Here is a 17,432-nt window from a genome sequence, read left to right on the forward strand (position 1 = left end):
ATTTGTACTTTTAATTTGTATTTGTTTCAACCAGTTTCTTTTCATTTGATTAGAACCCATTGAACGTCCAAAGACAGCTTGTGAACAGCACCGAGAGAGACTGGAAACAGAGCTGAGCCTGCGGGGATCGCAACCTCTTGTTGGGGTCCATATCCCTGAGTGTGATGAAGAAGGGAGGTTCAGGCCTCTGCAATGTCACAGCAGTACAGGCTACTGCTGGTGTGTGTATGAAAACGGACAAGAAATCCCTGGGACTAGGACACCACCTGGAACTGGTCAACCAGAGTGTGGACAGCCAGGTCAGTCAGTGTTTTAAACCAGTAAAGCAGGGAAAATGAGGAGTTCAAAGAGATTTTGGCCGCAATTTAGCGGCCATTCTGTTCCCCCGTTCAAACAAATGGGGGCGTGGCACAGTTGGTGGATGCTGGGAGATCCCTCTTGCGGGATTTACCTGGCTCACTATGCCTCACGAAATCAAACAGGATCTTGCTAGATGTCGTGATCTGAATCCCGCCCATTATGGACGGGATCAATATTTGGCAAATCTGCATATTAGAGCTAGACAGTTAGTCTCACTAATATGCGCTCGCCTGATCTACCGAGGCCCTGGGATCCAACCCTTTTGCCTCGGAGACCTCAGGCAAGGGCCATTCAGTCCTGGTTCCCACAAATGGCGACCAGTTGGAACGTCACTTGGGGTGGAGGTCTCCAAGAGGACCGGAGGGTCCCAGAAATTGCCCTCTGAACAGGGTGGCACCCTGGCACTGCTTTTTCATCTGGGCACCTTGGAACTGCCAGCATGGCACCCTGGCACTGACATCCTGGCAGTGCCACCTGGGGCGCTACCAGGGTGCCAGGTTGGCAGTGCCAAGGTGCCAGGCTGGTCTTTTTCCCATGATGGGGATTGGGGACCGGGGATGCCCTGCCCATGTGAGGTGGGGTGCGGGGCTGGGGAGACATCTTTGAGGGTTTCGAGAGTCACATCGGGGTGGGGGGGGGGGGGTCAAGAGATCAGGGCGCCATTTAGAAATGGCATCCCGATCTCCTCCTGCACTGAGCAGTTCCGGCGAGCAGAGCTCCTCAGTGCGGAAAACGGGACTAAGTTCGGCTCGGCAGGGCATTTTCCGCTGAGGCCCCAGATTGCAACAAAGTCCCGTTAGATAGCATGGTGTTTCTTGGTTTTGCGATCATTAGGAAACACCAGGCTAAACGTACTCGTCAAGGGACCATCACTGAAACAGTTCTTTGATGATGTAACAAGCAGGGTAAATAAAAGGCGAGCCAATAGATGTAGTGCATTCCGATTTGCAAAAGCCTTTTGCCAAAGGCCACATAAATGGTTACTACCCAAGATAAAACCAAATAGTGTTGGGGGTGATATATTAGTATGAACAGAGGATTGGCTAACTAAGAGTAAACTGAGTTTCCATATAAACCGTTGGAATTTTGTTCCCCTGACTTTGAAGGCAGGTTAAAGGCAGGTTGAGCTTTCTGACGACATTGCCAGTTCTCAAGCATGCGCATTAAAAGATCACTTTGCTGGAATTAAATTCACCTCTAAATTAAATTCTCCACCAGCAAGAATATAGAACATTCACTTTTACAACTATATATAAATGGCGTGTCCCGAGTGAGCTTCACTTCATCCATGACACTGAGGTCAGTAGATGTTGATTTTGCCCTCTTACATAGATACATTGAAGATAGGAGCAGGGGGAGGCCTTTTGGCCCTTCGAGCCTGCTCCGTCATTCGTCATGATCATGGCTGATCATCCAACTCAATAGCCTAATCCTGCTTTCTCCCCATAGCCTTTGATCCCATTCTCCCCAAGTGCTATATCTAGCCGCCTCGTGAATGTTCAAAGTTTTAGCATCAACTACTTCCTGTGGTAATGAATTCCACAGACTCACCACACTTTCTGTGAAGAAATGTCTCCTTATATATGTCCGAAATGGTTTACCCTGGATCCTCAGACTGTGACCCCTGGTTCTGGACACACCCATCATTGGTAACACCTTACCTGCATCTACCCTGTCTAGTCTCTATGAGTTCATTTTTCTGAACTCCAGCGAGAACAATCCCAACCTAGTCAATCTCTCCTCATATGTCAGTCCCACCATTCCTGGAATCAGTCTGGTAAACCTTTGCTGCACTCCCTCGAGAGCAAGAACATCCTTCCTCAGAGAAGGAGACCAAAACTGCGCACACTACTCCAGGTGTGGCCTCACCAAGGCCCTGTATAATTGCAGCAACACATCCCTGCTTCTATACTCGAAACCTCTCGCAATGAAGGCCAACACACCATGAGCCTTCTTTACCGCTTGCTGCACCTGCATGCTTACCTTCAGCGACTGGTGCACAAGGACACCCAGGACCCGCTGCATACTCCCCTCTCCCAATTTACAACCATTCAGGTTGTAATCTGCCTTCCTGTTTTTGCTTCCAAAATGAATAACCTCACACTTAACCAAATTATACTGCATCTGCCATTGGTTTGCCCACTCGCCCAACCTGTCCAGATCATGCTGTAGGATCCCTGCATCCTCGTCACATTTCACCCTCCCACCTAACTTGGTATCATCTGCAAACTTTGAGATGTTACATTTTGTTCCCTCATCCAAATCATTAATATATATTGTGAATAGCTGGGGTCCAAGCACCGATCCCTGTGGTACTCAACTAGTTACTGCCTGCCAATTTGAAAATGACCCATTAATCCCTACTCTTTGTTTCCTCTCTGCCAACCAGTTTTCTATCCACCTGGATACATTTCCCCTAATCCCATGCGCTTTACTTTTGCAAAATAATCTCTTATGTGGGACTTTGTCAAATGTCTTCTGAAAGTCGACTGGCTCCCCCTTGTCGACTGTACTGGTTACCTCTTCAAAGAATTCCAACAGATTTGTCAAGCATGATTTTCCCTTCATAAATCCATGCTGACTCTGACTGATCCTGCCACTGCTTTCTAAATGTTCAGCTATAAAGTCCTTGATAATGGATTCAAGCATTTTCCCCACTACCGATGTTAGTCTTACTGGTCTATAATTCCCTGCTTTCTCGCTACCTCCCTTTTTGAATATAGGAGTGACGTGAGCTACCCTCCAATCTGCAGGGACAGTTCCAGAATCTATAAAATCCTGGAAGATGACCACCAATGCATCCACTATTTCCAGAGTCACCTCCTTAAGCACTCTGGGATGCAGATTCTCAGGCCCTGGGGATTTATCAGCCTTCAATCCCATCAATTTTCCCAGCACCATTTCTCTACTAATGCTGATCTCCCTCAGTTCTTCCCTCTCACTAAACCTTTCATTGTCCAACATTTCTGGTATCTGATTTGTGTCCTCTTTTGTGACGAAAGAACCAAAGTTATGTATTCTTGGGACCTCCTATTGAATGCCATTAGCAAAAGCTGCGCCAAGGTTGCATATAGGAGACAGGCTAAACGGGGAAGAGGGTGGAAGTAGAGTGTCTTGGGGAAGGGGGTGGAAGAGTGTCCGAGAGGGTGGGGTTGGTGGTGTCAACAATTGGGGTCCTGGGTGGTGAATCCAAGGTACTGGTGATAGGAGGGTGACCATGAGTGTATTGCAGGCAGTGCTTTTATCCAGAAATGAGTGATTAGCAATGCAGGAGGGGCATTCGTATGTCCCAGGGTGAAGGTTGTGAAATAAAATGGAAGTGGATACAGGTGCAGCAGCATTGCTAATACCTGAGCCAATTTATTATCAAAAGCTGAGGCAGATGCCTTTAAAACCATCAAATGTAATCCTGAGGACACATACTGAATAGGTTGTTTCATTAAAATGGCGCATTATGGTGAAAGTGGAAGCAGATGGACTGACGATGAAGTTGCCTCTTCACATTGTCCGTGGAAATTTTCCAGCTCTATTTGGCAGAGCGGGATAGGCTAAGATTAAGCTTGACTGGGAAACAGCCAATCAATTAGTGGATTCAAAGAGCAACTTGCAACAACTTCTGAAGAAGTATGGGAAGGTGTTTGAAGATTCACTAGGCTCTATGACTGGAGTTGAAGTATACCTAAAATTCAAACCAGACAACACACCCAAATGTCTCAAAGCTAGGACTGTACCATACGCTATCAAGCCTAAATTTAAAGAAGAACTAGACCGATTAGTAAGGACAGAAGTCATTGAACCTGTTGCTACAAGTGATTGGGTGACACCAATTGTTCCTGTATTAGACCAGGATGGCTCAGTGAGAATTTGTGGAGATTTTAAAACTACTATTAACCCAGTTTTGTGCATAGATGATTATCCACTGTTGCTGATTGAAGAATTGTTTGCTGGATTTCTGGAGGACAGAAATTCAGTAAAATGAAATCTTTCACAGGCGTATCTGCAGATGAGTGCGGCTGCCGACTCACAACCACTACTCACTATCGTAATGCCCAAAGTCGTGTTCTGTTACAGAAGACTTCTTTTTGGAATAACATCTGCGCCTGCTCTTTTTCAAGGATCCATGGATCAAATTCTAAAGGGATTGAATGGAGTGCAACGTCATTTAGATGATATACTCTTCACCGGTTCGAATGAACAGGAGCACTTGATGAATTTGGAAGCTACCCTGAAGCGGTTACAAAGCCACAGCATGAGAGTTAAGGAAAAGTGTGACTTTTTCCAAGTCATCCACAAATTATCTGGCCATGTCATCGACAACGATGGTTTACACAAATAATCAAAGACAATGTCAGCAATCTTAGAAATATAACGTCCTGAAATTGTGACACAATTAAAGTAATTTTTAGAATTGATCAATTATGATAAATATTTTTGTGCCGAATTTAGCAACATGATCGAAATCTTTACTATGTTGCTTTGTGTGAAACAGGCATGGCTCTGGTCAGAAGAATATGAGAATTCAGACAATAAAGTGAAAGAAGCTTTACAGAACTCAGAGCTGTTGGTTCATGATAATCCCAAGATGAAATTGTAATTAGCTTGTGATGTTTCCTTACTTGAGAAAGGACGTACTGGCGCTGGAGGGTGTGCAGAGGAGATTCACTAGGTTAATCCCAGAGCTGAAGGGGTTGGATTACGAGGAGAGGTTGAGTAGACTGGGACTGTACTCGTTGGAATTTAGAAGGATGAGGGGGGATCTTATAGAAACATATAAGATTATGAAGGGAATAGATAGGATAGATGCGGGCAGGTTGTTTCCACTGGCGGGTGAAAGCAGAACTCGGGGGCATAGCCTCAAAATAAGGGGAAGTAGATTTAGGACTGAGTTTAGGAGGAACTTCTTCACCCAAAGGGTTGTGAATCTATGGAATTCCTTGCCCAGTGAAGCAGTCGAGGCTCCTTCATTAAATGTTTTTAAGATAAAGATAGATAGTTTTTTGAAGAATAAAGGGATTAAGGGTTATGGTGTTCGGGCCGGAAAGTGGAGCTGAGTCCACAAAAGATCAGCCATGATCTCATTGAATGGTGGAGCAGGCTCGAGGGGCCAGATGGCCTACTCCTGCTCCTAGTTCTTATGTTTCGCCCTATGGGGTTGGTGCAGTCGTCTCGCACACTGTCTTCAGGAGAGGAATGGCCGATAGCATTTACTTCACACACTTTTACTAATGCAGAAATTAATTACACTCAGCTGGAAAAAGACATTTTCAGCATCATTTTCAGTGTAAGATGGTTCCCCCATTACTTTATGGGCATCATTGTACCCTTTTGATGGAGCATCGACCCTTGACTGCAGTCTTTGAGCTGTATAAAGGTACACCTTCTTTGGCAGCTAGTAGATTGCAAAGGTGGTCATTGATAGTTCTACCTTCGCAAACAGAGCCCGACATGCTGGCTTCCTGTCTCGATGTCCGAATCTGCCCCGGCACAGATGCGGTTGGGGAAATCTTTGGCTGGTTCTTCATGGGCTCCAAAACCCAGAGGACGTCAGCTAAGAACATGTGAGCAGTCAGTACAGAGGAATGAACAACCTCCCTCTAGCTATGCGGAAGCCACAAGATAGCCTCACATGGGACTAATAAAGAGGGTTTCTAGTTAACCAGGGAGAATCGCCTGTGTGTTTTACACTGTGTTACGTTGTTACATTTGGGCCTAATGGGTTCAGAATTGGTGTGCTGGATGGCTGCACTGCCCCATGGCCTGGCAGCTAGGTGTGCTGCTGTTGGTTTGCTCGCTACATCATACTCTTCCTCCTCCTGCTCCTGTACTGAGGAAGACTGCGCAACACCTTCCTCCAGCGGGAACTCAAGTTCTCGCTGTGCAATAATGTACAGGATGCAATGAATAACTATCAATCTGGATACCCTGGATTCCACATACTGAGTGCACCAAAAGATTTGTCAAGGTTGCACCTTCAGCATCCTGATTTCTCACTCCCTCTCACAGCTCTAGCTCAGCTGGCTTCTGTTGTACCATTACTGAAAGCCATTGTCTGGGCTCCTCACAGCTGTCAGCAGATGTGTCTCCAGAGGCGTGCATTTATCTCCGTGGAGCAATCTGTTAACTCTGCTTTGAGGTGTGAAGATCACAGGGAGGCTTGACAGATGGAGGATCAAAGCACCATGACGGCTCCCTGGAAATCTTGTAGATACACAGAATGATCTTTTGGTGATTGCAGATGAATTGATCATTGATGGATTAGAAACCCTTTTGGTTGAAGATTCCAGGATTTTCTGGGGTATCCTGATTCTGACGTGTGAAGCCAGTGATTATGAGGACGCCTGAGAATCCAACCACAGCGGCAATACCTACAGATTCCGACTGGCCCCATCGGTAGAAAAATGGACCAGGCTCTAGCAAACATGATATAGCCATCATCCGTGAGATGTCCTTGTAGGCAGCAGATTGTGGGATTCTACAAATCTGTGGGCAGCATGGTAGCACAGTAGTTAGCACAGTTGCTTCTCAGCTCCAGGGCCCCAGGTTCGATTCCCTGCTGGGTCACTGTGTGTGCGGAATCAGCACGTTCTCCCCGTGTCTGCGTGGGTTTCCTCCGGGTGCTCCAGTTTCCTCCCACAGTCCAGAGATGTGCGGGTTAGGTGGATTGGCCATGCTAAATTGCCCTTAGTGTCCAAATAATGTTACTGGGTTACGGGGACAGGGTAGATACATGGGCTTCAGTAGGAAGCTCTTTGTCGGGGCCGGTGCAGACTTGATGGGCCGAATGGCCTCCTTCTGCACTGTAAATTCTATGATTCTATGAAATATCGCCTTCAGATCCAGAGAAGGAGGCAGATCATGAAACCCTGTCTGTGCTGGCTTTGACTGCAACTGACAACATGTACCCACTTGGAAGGTGGTCATATAACGCAGGAGGCTGCAAAAACCTGATGTAAATCTCTGAACCTTCTGGTGCACTGTTGTTTAGGTATGTTTGGAGATCTAATCCTCTGCCTCTATACCCTGTGTTGGGGGTATTACCTTCAGCAAGCTCGAGCTTGGCCTCATCCTTTTTTCAAAATAAATTTAAAGTACCAATTCATTTTTGTTTCCAATTAAGGGGCAACTTAATGTGGCCAATCCACCTAACCTGCACATCTTTTGAGTTGTGGGGATGAAACCCACGCAGACACGGGGAGAATGTGCAAGCTCCATGCGGTCAGGGGCCTGGATCGATCCCAGGTCCTCGGCGCTTTGAGGTAACAGTGCTAACCACTGCGCCACCGTGCCACTCTGGCCTCGCCCTTTTTTCTCCTGTAGATGGACAGCTGGTTGAGCTTCAGGCTGTTCCTGTTGCTGGTGTTACTGCTGCTGCCCATCTTATTCCTCATGTGCCTAGAAAAGGTATTGGAAATCATGTTTAAGGCAGTGAAAGCATGCTCTCCGATCCTGTGAGCGAACACCTTTTTACCTTGGTAAGAAAGCCCTTGTGGGTTCTCAGCCATTTCTTGCCTGTCACTCATCAGCCCCTTCAATTCTGCTGTCCTCGCGCCTTGATTTCCCTCGGGAATTGTAGGAAACGAGGAAAATGTGTGTGCACACCTCTGAATGCAGAATTCAGGCTTAAGAGAGCAGATAATAAGCACATGCCATGTTTAGCTTGCCAACCTGTCTGTGCTACAGGGTTTTCCCTGTGCTGTAGGTCAGCCAGATGTTAAAGGTGAAAGTTGGCAGGTTGCTGACACACTTATAATTAGTTCTTTTAACTAGCCGCCTACTCGTAAACCCACCCAACGCTGTCAAGTTAAATGTCCCCTCAACATCTTTGTTTGCAATTTAAATGTTTTTCCCAATAGCATTTTGCATTGCAACATAACATTTTCTGACACAATCACGTTACTATCGAACCAATTTCTTTCCAATTACAGCACCAGTTAGTTAGCTCCACAATATACAGCTACCGAAGCAGTTTCTCATGTGATTAATGTAAGAAATCGGTATATATGTATATATTGTATTTTGTATGTGCTGCAGTAATATTATTAAAGAACCTATGTTAAAAATCCAGACTGTGTGTCTGCTAAAGCTGTAATTAAGAGGTCATAAAAGATGCGGCAATTATTAATTTAAACTATTTATTTATTTACAGAGTGATACCTAATGCAACATTGTTATGATTGCTGGAGATTCCTTGGAGAGTAGATCATTTATGTGGGATTGTATGTAGTCCTAACTAAGCAGGAGATGGAACATCAGAGACAATGTAATTAGTGGGAGGAACTAGGTCTGACTGTAGTTTTGCAGTTTGATATAGTTTTGGCAGTCTGCGAGGAATTTTTAAGTTGAACAGCAGTTTTGCCAAATGCTGTCAGGTTGAACCAGAATCTGACAGAGACAGAAGGATTTCCAGATTGTGCCTGAATCCCTCCAAGAAATCTCTACAAGAAATCTCTGCACAATAATACAGCAAGTAACAGTGTGTTTGCGAACTTTATCTAAAAGTGGCTTTTGACCTGTAATGGGCTTTGCTAAACTTGGGTTAGTGAAGATGTAGGCTTAAGTTTAGGTTTTTCCTTGTACTTAAGAAATGTTTGACTGATAACTGTAAAGCTATCTTCTTTGATGTTAATGTGGTTAATTCGGTGTTTAAATTAAAGTTTGTTTTAACATAAAAGATATCCGTTGATCAGAGTCATCACTCCTGGGATGAAGTATCCTTTTAACAATTAAAAAAGGGTTCTTGTCCAATATCTTAACAAATGTTGGGGTCTGGTCCGGGATCCCAACAAATGTTGGGGTATGGCTCAGGATCCTAACACCCTCAATTAATTCTCAAAAAGTAACATTTTTCAGTTAACAAATGTTGGGTTGTGTCATGAATGAACTATATAACACTCACTGATGTACCCTAGGTGGTGGTAGAATTGGATCAATTTGAGGTGATAAATTAACTATAGCATGTGAAATGTGTTGCATTTAAAGCATATTGACTTGGCTTTCTATCCTGTAACCAGATGGATGACAACAACGCTACAAAAAGTGATGTGGGAGAATCCGTGTGAGAGAATCTTAATTTTAATCTGTATTTGTTTCAAAATCAGTTTCTCTTTTTTGATTAGCGACCAATGAACGTCCAAAGACTGCGTGTGAACAGCACCGTGAGAGACTGCAAACAGAGCTGAGCCTGCGTGGGCCTCAACCTCTTGTTGGAATCCATATCCCCGAGTGTGATGAAGAAGGGAACTTCAGACCTCTGCAATGTCACGGCAGTACAGGACACTGCTGGTGTGTGTATGAAAATGGGCAGGAAATCCTTGGGACTCGGACACCACCTGGAACAGGTCAGCCACGCTGTGGGCTCCCAGGTTAGTCAGAGTTTTAAATATGCTGAATAACTGGTATTATAAGAAAAATGAGTTCAAAGAGGCTTGTTATCGGCCAGGGTTTAGAAAACACCAAAGTAAATTATGGAGTCCACCTGACCTACAACCTTTATGTTGAATTTCGCTGGGATGAGCAGAAGAGCCTGCCTTCAGGGGTTATTCAATGGATTTCTTAGGCGCTTTTAATCAAAAAAACAAGCTTTATTCTAAGAATTGAGTTAACATTTGTATCAGCACACACAGCAAGAAATGTTATCAACTACAAACATAAAGACCCCACACAGCTACAATAATCTATGTATAACCCTTAATGAATTCCCCCTTAACTGTTCCAATCCAGTAACAAAATCCAAATAAAACCAGAAACGCCTTTTCTAAGGTGTGGCCCAGCACACGGCATTCTTACTGGTATAAGACTTGTTAGTGATACTCTGTTCCCCTTTCAAACAGCAGATTTGAATTCCTTCCAGAAAGCAACTATCTCTTTTATGTTATCAAGCAGTCTGGAAACCGCTTTTAAAATGAAGATAGAGAGACACTTCTTTCAACCTTTGCAGTTCAGAATCAGTCCAAACTTAAAAAGAAAGTAAAAACTCACAGAGCCACAGCCCAGCTCCACTCACACAATGACATCACTGAAGCCATGTGATAAGCCAAAAACCTTTCATAAAGGGACGCTCCCATGACATGCTTTAATTTATTTTAAAGTGATTCTAACTTGATGAAATGCACATGTGCATAGATGATCTTTGATGAAACAGCTGATCTTGCCAGCAGTTTAAGGGGATGGACAATAAATGATGGCCTGGCCAATGAAGCTGCATGACTGGGATAAAGTACCTGACCACATTTATTTGCATTGAAATAGCCTGATTATTCTTCCTGACTACTCCCCCACTTGTCCCATTGTTCTCTTTTACTGCCAACAAGCTCAGAGTAATTCTTGCATCCTTCAATTCTGATTTATCTTTTCCCACTGCTGTTTCTCTGACTTCCTGGTTCTCACTAAATTAAATCGGCATGTATTCAGATTTTCAACCTTAGGAAAGTGTGTATATGGCTTCACTCTCAGTTTCAGGAATACCATGCTGTTCTCTAACAGGTAAGAACAAAGGATTAACATTTTAAAATTGACCATCAGCATTATGGGCAGCACGGTAGAATTGTGGATAGCACAGTTGCTTCACAGCTCCAGAGTCCCAGGTTCGAGTCCGGCTTGGGTCACTGTCTGTGAGGAGTCTGCACATCCTCCCCGTGTGTGCGTGGGTTTCCTCCGGGTGCTCCGGTTTCCTCCCACAGTCCAAAGATGTGCAGGTTAGGTGGATTGGGCATGATAAATTGCCCTTAGTGTCCAAAATTGCCCTTAGTGTTGGGTTGGGTTGCTGGGTTATGGGGATAGGGTGGAAGTGTTGACCTTGGGTAGGGTGCTCTTTCCGAGAGCCGGTGCAGACTCGATGGGCCGAATGGCCTCCTTCTGCATTGTAAATTCTATGATAATCAGGAAATGAAAAGAAGAAAGCAAAAACGAAAACCCCAGATCAATGATTTCGTTGCCTATCAGCATCACAATGATTTGCTCTATCACAATTCTGCTGGTCAGTTGACATCTATTGTACATTTCCTGAATATCATTGTCTAACCTCCCTTATAGGCCTTACTATGGGCAGCACGGTAGCAAGTGGTTAGCACTGTGGCTTCACTGCGCCAGGGTTCCAGGTTCGATTCCCGGCTTGGGTCACTGTCTGTGCGGAGTCTGCACATTCTCCCATGTCTGCGTGGGTTTCCTCCGGGTGCTCCGGTTTCCTCCCACAAGTCCCGAAAGACGTGCTGTTCGGTAATTTGGACATTCTGAATTCTCCCTCTGTGTACCCGAACAGGCTCAGGAAGGTGGCGACTAGGGGCTTTTCACAGTAATTTAATTGCAGTGTTAATGTAAGCCTACTTGTGACAATAAAGATTATTGTACCAGCCATGTCTTCATTAACAGCGTTCAAAAGGCATCTTGACAAACCCATGGCTAGGATGGGTATAGAGGGATGCGGCACAATGAAGTGCTGAGGGTTTTGGCAAAAGTTGGTGTCATGACTAGTACAGGCTTGGAGGACCGAAGGGCCTGTTCCTGTGCTGTATTGTTCTTTGTTCTTTGTCTCCAAGGAGGCATCCACTGTCTCTGCTTTGAGGTGTGAATATCTGGGGGAGGCTTGACTGGCACAAGTAGAAAGCATCCTCTATGTTTCCTGAGAATCTTGCGTAGCCATACAAGATAGGAGAGAGCAGGTTGTTTGCGTGAACTGCAGCATGTGGAAACCTGTGGACTTGGAGACTGTGCCAGGTGAATGTGTCTTTAGCAGATGCCTCCAGCTTGAATCTCCTCAGCTCAGAAGCATTGAACTGGGGTGTTGGTTGGAGAAACTTTGAAACATAAGGGAGGGACAACCGCATCTGGACAGTGTGCTCCAGGCTTCAGTCTCACCTCATAGAGAGGTACAGGTTCAGCCCAATAGTGTCCAGAGAGAAGGGAGCCCAGCTGACTGAGGCAGAAAATGACAAACCATGGAAACCGATCCTGTCCACCATGTGTAATGCACTAATTACCTGTGGGAATAAGAATAAACATTGTTGGAAGAAGAGCTCTGGCAGCTGGAGCAAGAGAATGGCCATATGTGGGGGAGAAATAGGGGAGCCTGATATGTTATTTGTTGGGCAATTGTATAATTAGGGGGATCAGTAGCTTCCTTTGTAAGCAGGATCAAGAGTCGGCAGGGGTTTGTTACCTACCTGGTGCCAGGATGAGGAACACCTTGAACCAGCTTGAAAGGATATTGGAGATGGAGGAGTCATGTTCCATGTTGGGGCCAACAAGATGGGGTAGATTAGACAAGAGATCATTTTAATCTAATAGCAGGAACTAGCAGCTAAATTAAAAGACAAGAGCTCAAGGTTATAATCTCAGGAATATTGCTCCAACCACATGCGGATTGGCATGGAGGTGAACAGATTAGGGAGGCAAATGCTTTGCCTGAAGGAGAGACATTGGAAAGAAGGGCTAGTTTTCATGCAACACTGGCATCAGTACTGGGCAGCAAAGAATAGTACCACTGGAATGAGCTCCGTGTGAATCAGGTCAGGGCCAGAGTCCCAGATGAAAGGATAAACAGGAGAGACACAGGGAATTTATACCAGTGGGGGAGAATTCAGATGAAAATGTAGTGTGCATAAATAAGAGTTTGAAAACAAACAAAAGGGAGGAGAGAAGAGTAATGGTCAGAAATTGTGTTGTGGGTAAGAGAGATAAAGGGGAAACTAAATGTTACAGAACAGCTTAATCAGGAACAAAGAAATATATGAGTGAAACATTGGCCAAAGTTTTCCAGCCTATTAGAGCAGGAGGGCAGGTTAGGGTGAGTGGTAGATATGCATTCTTTATACAAATGCATGGAATAAAAGAAACATATTGAATGAATTGCAGGCACAGAATCAACATGGAGGATATGACATGGTAGCCATTACAGAGACATGGGGAAGGATGTTTTAGACCCGGTAATGTGGAATGAGACAGGATGAATGAATGAATGGCCTCATATTCAAGGATCCTGTAGACTTAAATGATCATAACATGATAGAATTTCACATTCAATTTGAGGGTACAAAATGAGGGTCGAAAATAAGTGATTTGGACTTAATTAAGGCAATTATAAGGGTAAACATGGAAACATAGAAAATAGAAGGAGGAGGAGACCATTCGGCCCTTCAAGCCGGCTCCACCATTCATTATGATCATGGCTGATCATCCAACTTAATAGCGTGATCCTGCCCCCACCCCCCCATCCCTTGATCCCCTTCGCTCTAAGTTCTACATCTAACTGCTTCTTGAAAGCATACAATGTTTTGGCTTCAACTACTTCCTGTGGTAATGAATTCCACAGGCCAATCACACTCTGGGTGAATACATTTCTCCTCATCTCTGTCCTAAAAGGTCTACCCCGTATCCTCAGACTGTGACCTCTGGTTCTGTACACCCCCACCATATGGGACATCCATATTGCATCTACTCTGTCTAGCCCTGTGAGAATTTTATAGGTTTCTATGCGATTCCCCCCTCATTCTTCTGAACTCCAGTGAATACAATCCTAACCGATTCAATCTCTCCTCACATGTCCGTTCTGCCATCCCAGGAATCAGTCTGGTAAACCTTCGCTGCACTCCCTCTATAGCTAGAACATCCTTCCTCAGATAAGGACACCAAAACTGCACACAGTATTCCAGGTGTGGCCTCACCAAGGCCATGTATAAATTCAGCAAGACATCCTTGCTGCTGTACTTGAACTCTCTCGCTATGAAGGCCAACAAATCATTTACCATCTTGCCTGCTGCACGTGCATGCTTACCTTCAGTGACTGGTATACGAGGACACCCAAGTTATGTTGCACATTCCCCTCTCCTAATTTATGGCCATTCAGAAACTGTCTGCCTTCCCGGTTTTGCTACCAAAGTGGATAACATCGCATTTATCCAAATTATACCGCATTCGCCATTCATTTGCCCACTCATTTAACTTGTCCAAATCACACTGAGGATCTCTGCATCCTCCTCACAGCTTACCCTGCCATGCAGCATTGTGTGACCTGCAAATTAGCATTATTATACACAAATGTGAGGTAATGCATTTTGGAAGGTCTAATGCAGGTAGGGAATATACAGTGAATGGTAGAACCCTCAAGAGTATTGAAAGTCAAAGAGATCTAGGAGTACAGGTCCACAGGTCATTGAAAGGGGCAACACAGGTGGAGAAGGTAGTCAAGAAGGCATACGGCATGCTTGCCTTCATTGGCCGGGGCATTGAGTATAAGAATTAGCAAGTCATGTTGCAGCTGTATAGAACCTTAGTTAGGCCACACTTGGAGTATAGTGTTCAATTCTGGTCGCCACACTACCAGAAGGATGTGGAGGCTTTAGAGAGGGTGCAGAAGAGATTTACCAGAATGTTGCCTGGTATGGAGGGCATTAGCTATGAGGAGCGGTTGAATAACCTTGGTTTGTTCTCACTGGAACGAAGGAGGTTGAGGGGCGACCTGATAGAGGTCTACAAAATTATGAGGGGCATAGACAGAGTGGATAGTCAGAGGCTTTTCCCCAGGGTAGAGGGGTCAATTACTAGGGGGCATAGGTTTAAGGTGAGAGGGGCAAGGTTTAGAGTAGATGTACGAGGCAAGTTTTTTACGCAGAGGGTAGTGGGTGCCTGGAACTCGCTACCGGAGGAGGTGGTGGAAGCAGGGACGATAGTGACATTTAAGGGGCATCTTGACAAATACATGAATAGGATGGGAATAGAGGGATACGGACCCAGGAAGTGTAGAAGATTGTAGTTTAGTCGGGCAGCATGGTCGGCACGGGCTTGGAGGGCTGAAGGGCCTGTTCCTGTGCTGTACATTTCTTTGTTCTTTGTTTGTTCTATATTTTTGTTCCCTCATCTAAATCCTTAAGCTGTATTGTGAATAGCTGGGTCCCCAGCACCGATCCCTGCGGTAGGTATGAAGACTGGGTTGGCAAAAATGGGCTGGGACAGTAGGTTGGAAGGTAAATTGTACTTCCTTAAATTTAACAGGCTTGATCACAGTTTTCAAGATTTTTCGGGGAACATGTAGGGCAGATAGAAATAAACAATTTTTGCTGGCAGGAATTCTTGCTCTTTATGGCGTAGCCAGAAAATTAGAGCCAGACATTTTAGGAGTGAGATTAGGAAACACTTGGACATGCAAAGGCTGTTAGAAATGCAGAACTTTCTTCCACAAACAACAATCGATGCCAAATAAATTAATCATTTAAAACTGAGATTGACATTTTTTTGTTAGGTCACAGATCAGCCATGATCTCATTGAATGGTGTAACAGGCTCACAGAGCCACATAGCTGACTCCTGTTTCATGTTCCTTTGCCTCATCAGTTGAGAGGTATAAACAAATCTTGACCCTGGGCAAACCTAGCAAAGGTCACCTGTGAGATGCACTTGTGCACAGCAGTTTGTGAGATTCTACAAATATTGCCCCAGATCTCGAAGAGCCAGAGACAAAGAAATGAAGGGTCTGGGGTGACGTTGACAGCCACCAGCAATGTGTGCTTACTTGGCTTACTCGTTAGAAAGTCTTCTTCCTCGAGGCCGAAAATGTCAGCCAGCACCTGATGCAAAATTCAGAGCCTCGTGAGGCACTGTTGCTTTGTCATGTCCCGGAAGCTTAACTTCTGTCTATAAACCTAATGTTTAGGGGTATTGCCTCTTATAAGCTTGATGTGCCCATTCCTGCTCTCTGTGGAGCAGAATGTGGATGAGGGGAAGGCTGCTGATGCCACTCCACCCGCTGCTGCTCATTGTGTTGCTCGTCAGAGGTCCGAGGTAGAGTTGCATCAACGGAAGGTTGAAAGCTGGGACGTGGTAGGTCAATCAGTGTAGAATCCACAATAGTAGAAATGATCTCCAAGGGATTGGAAATCACATTTGAAACAGTGAAAACACTTTCTCAGCATGAGGTCTGTCACCGAGGCAAGGGAACAGCAATGAACTCTTGTTAGTTAAAGCATTCCATGCCTGCCACTTGTTAAAATCATCATTCAGGGCTGAAGAAGTTGATAGTGAGCACCTAACACCTTTAAATTGACCACCAGTCTGTCCTACAGAGGATTCCCATGTGCTGCAGGTCATGCTGAGGTTAAAGGTGGAAGATTTCCTGCTGCTGCTGGCTTCTCGACCCAATGGCAATTTCACCCACTCTCACTCCTAACCCACTCATCTGGTCAGGTTCAAGGTCCCCCCAAAAGCTTTGTTTCCAATTTAAATTGTATTTACAGTAACATTGCAACATAAAACTATCCTGCACAAACTATATACAAATGAACAAATATATTTCCAATTAACTGACATCAAGAAAATTCTGTGAGGTAACTGCAGTTGCTCACGGATGACATGCGTAAAATCCAGGGTCATGTTACAAATAGGTTGTACAACACTGTTTGAAAATACTGATGAGTACAGTATCCCTGGTGGTGAAACGGCAGCTAGAACAGACGATATGTGTTGTATTTAAAGCATATAGGCCTGTGTGCGTTTTCTATCCTCTGATGACAGCACAAATTATATATGGAGCAACATTACAGGCTCAATGTGCAAGATTTGTGCTTTTAATTTATGTCGAAACCAGTTTCTTTTTATTTCATTAGCAACCAATGAACGTCCAAAGACTGCCTGTGAACAGCACCGAGAGAGACTGCGAGCAGAGCTGAGCCTGCGGGGACCTCAACCTCCTGTTGGAATCCATATCCCTGAGTGTGATGAAGACGGGAACTTCAGGCCTCTGCAATGTCACAGCAGTACAGGCTACTGCTGGTGTGTGTATGAAAATGGGCAAGAAATTCCTGGGACTCGGACACCGCCTGGAACTGATCAACCACAGTGTGGACAGCCAGGTCAGTCAGTGTTTTAAATGTGCAAAATCACAGGTATTATATGAAAAACGAGGAATTCAAAGTGACTTTAACTTAAGGCGATTCTAACTTGGAACTTGATGAGACACGCGTCAATAATCTTTTTTATAAATTTTGAGTACCCAATTTTTTTTCCTATTAAGGGACAATTTAGCGTGGCTAACCCACATAGCCTGCACATCTTTGGGCTGTGGGGGTGAGACCCACGCACGCAAGG

General features: G+C 44.8%; 1 protein-coding gene across 9 annotated transcripts in view; it reads left to right on the forward strand.

Moving 5' to 3' along the window:
- nid2a (nidogen 2a (osteonidogen)) overlaps nucleotides 1–17,432 on the forward strand; it is a 277,646-nt gene that overhangs the window by 116,502 nt on the left and 143,712 nt on the right. For 8 of the 9 annotated variants that reach the window (XM_072489757.1, XM_072489756.1, XM_072489755.1 and 5 more), the window contains 3 exons: nucleotides 54–299; nucleotides 9,477–9,722; nucleotides 16,952–17,197. The exons of the other annotated variant lie outside the window; for it this stretch is intronic. In XM_072489757.1, the coding sequence (XP_072345858.1) occupies nucleotides 54–299; nucleotides 9,477–9,722; nucleotides 16,952–17,197 (738 nt within the window). The remainder of the gene's footprint in view (nucleotides 1–53; nucleotides 300–9,476; nucleotides 9,723–16,951; nucleotides 17,198–17,432) is intronic. 9 annotated transcript variants of the gene reach the window in all.

Source organism: Scyliorhinus torazame, chromosome 2, assembly GCF_047496885.1.
Source record: "Scyliorhinus torazame isolate Kashiwa2021f chromosome 2, sScyTor2.1, whole genome shotgun sequence".
In the NCBI taxonomy this organism is placed as follows: Eukaryota; Metazoa; Chordata; class Chondrichthyes; order Carcharhiniformes; family Scyliorhinidae; genus Scyliorhinus; species Scyliorhinus torazame.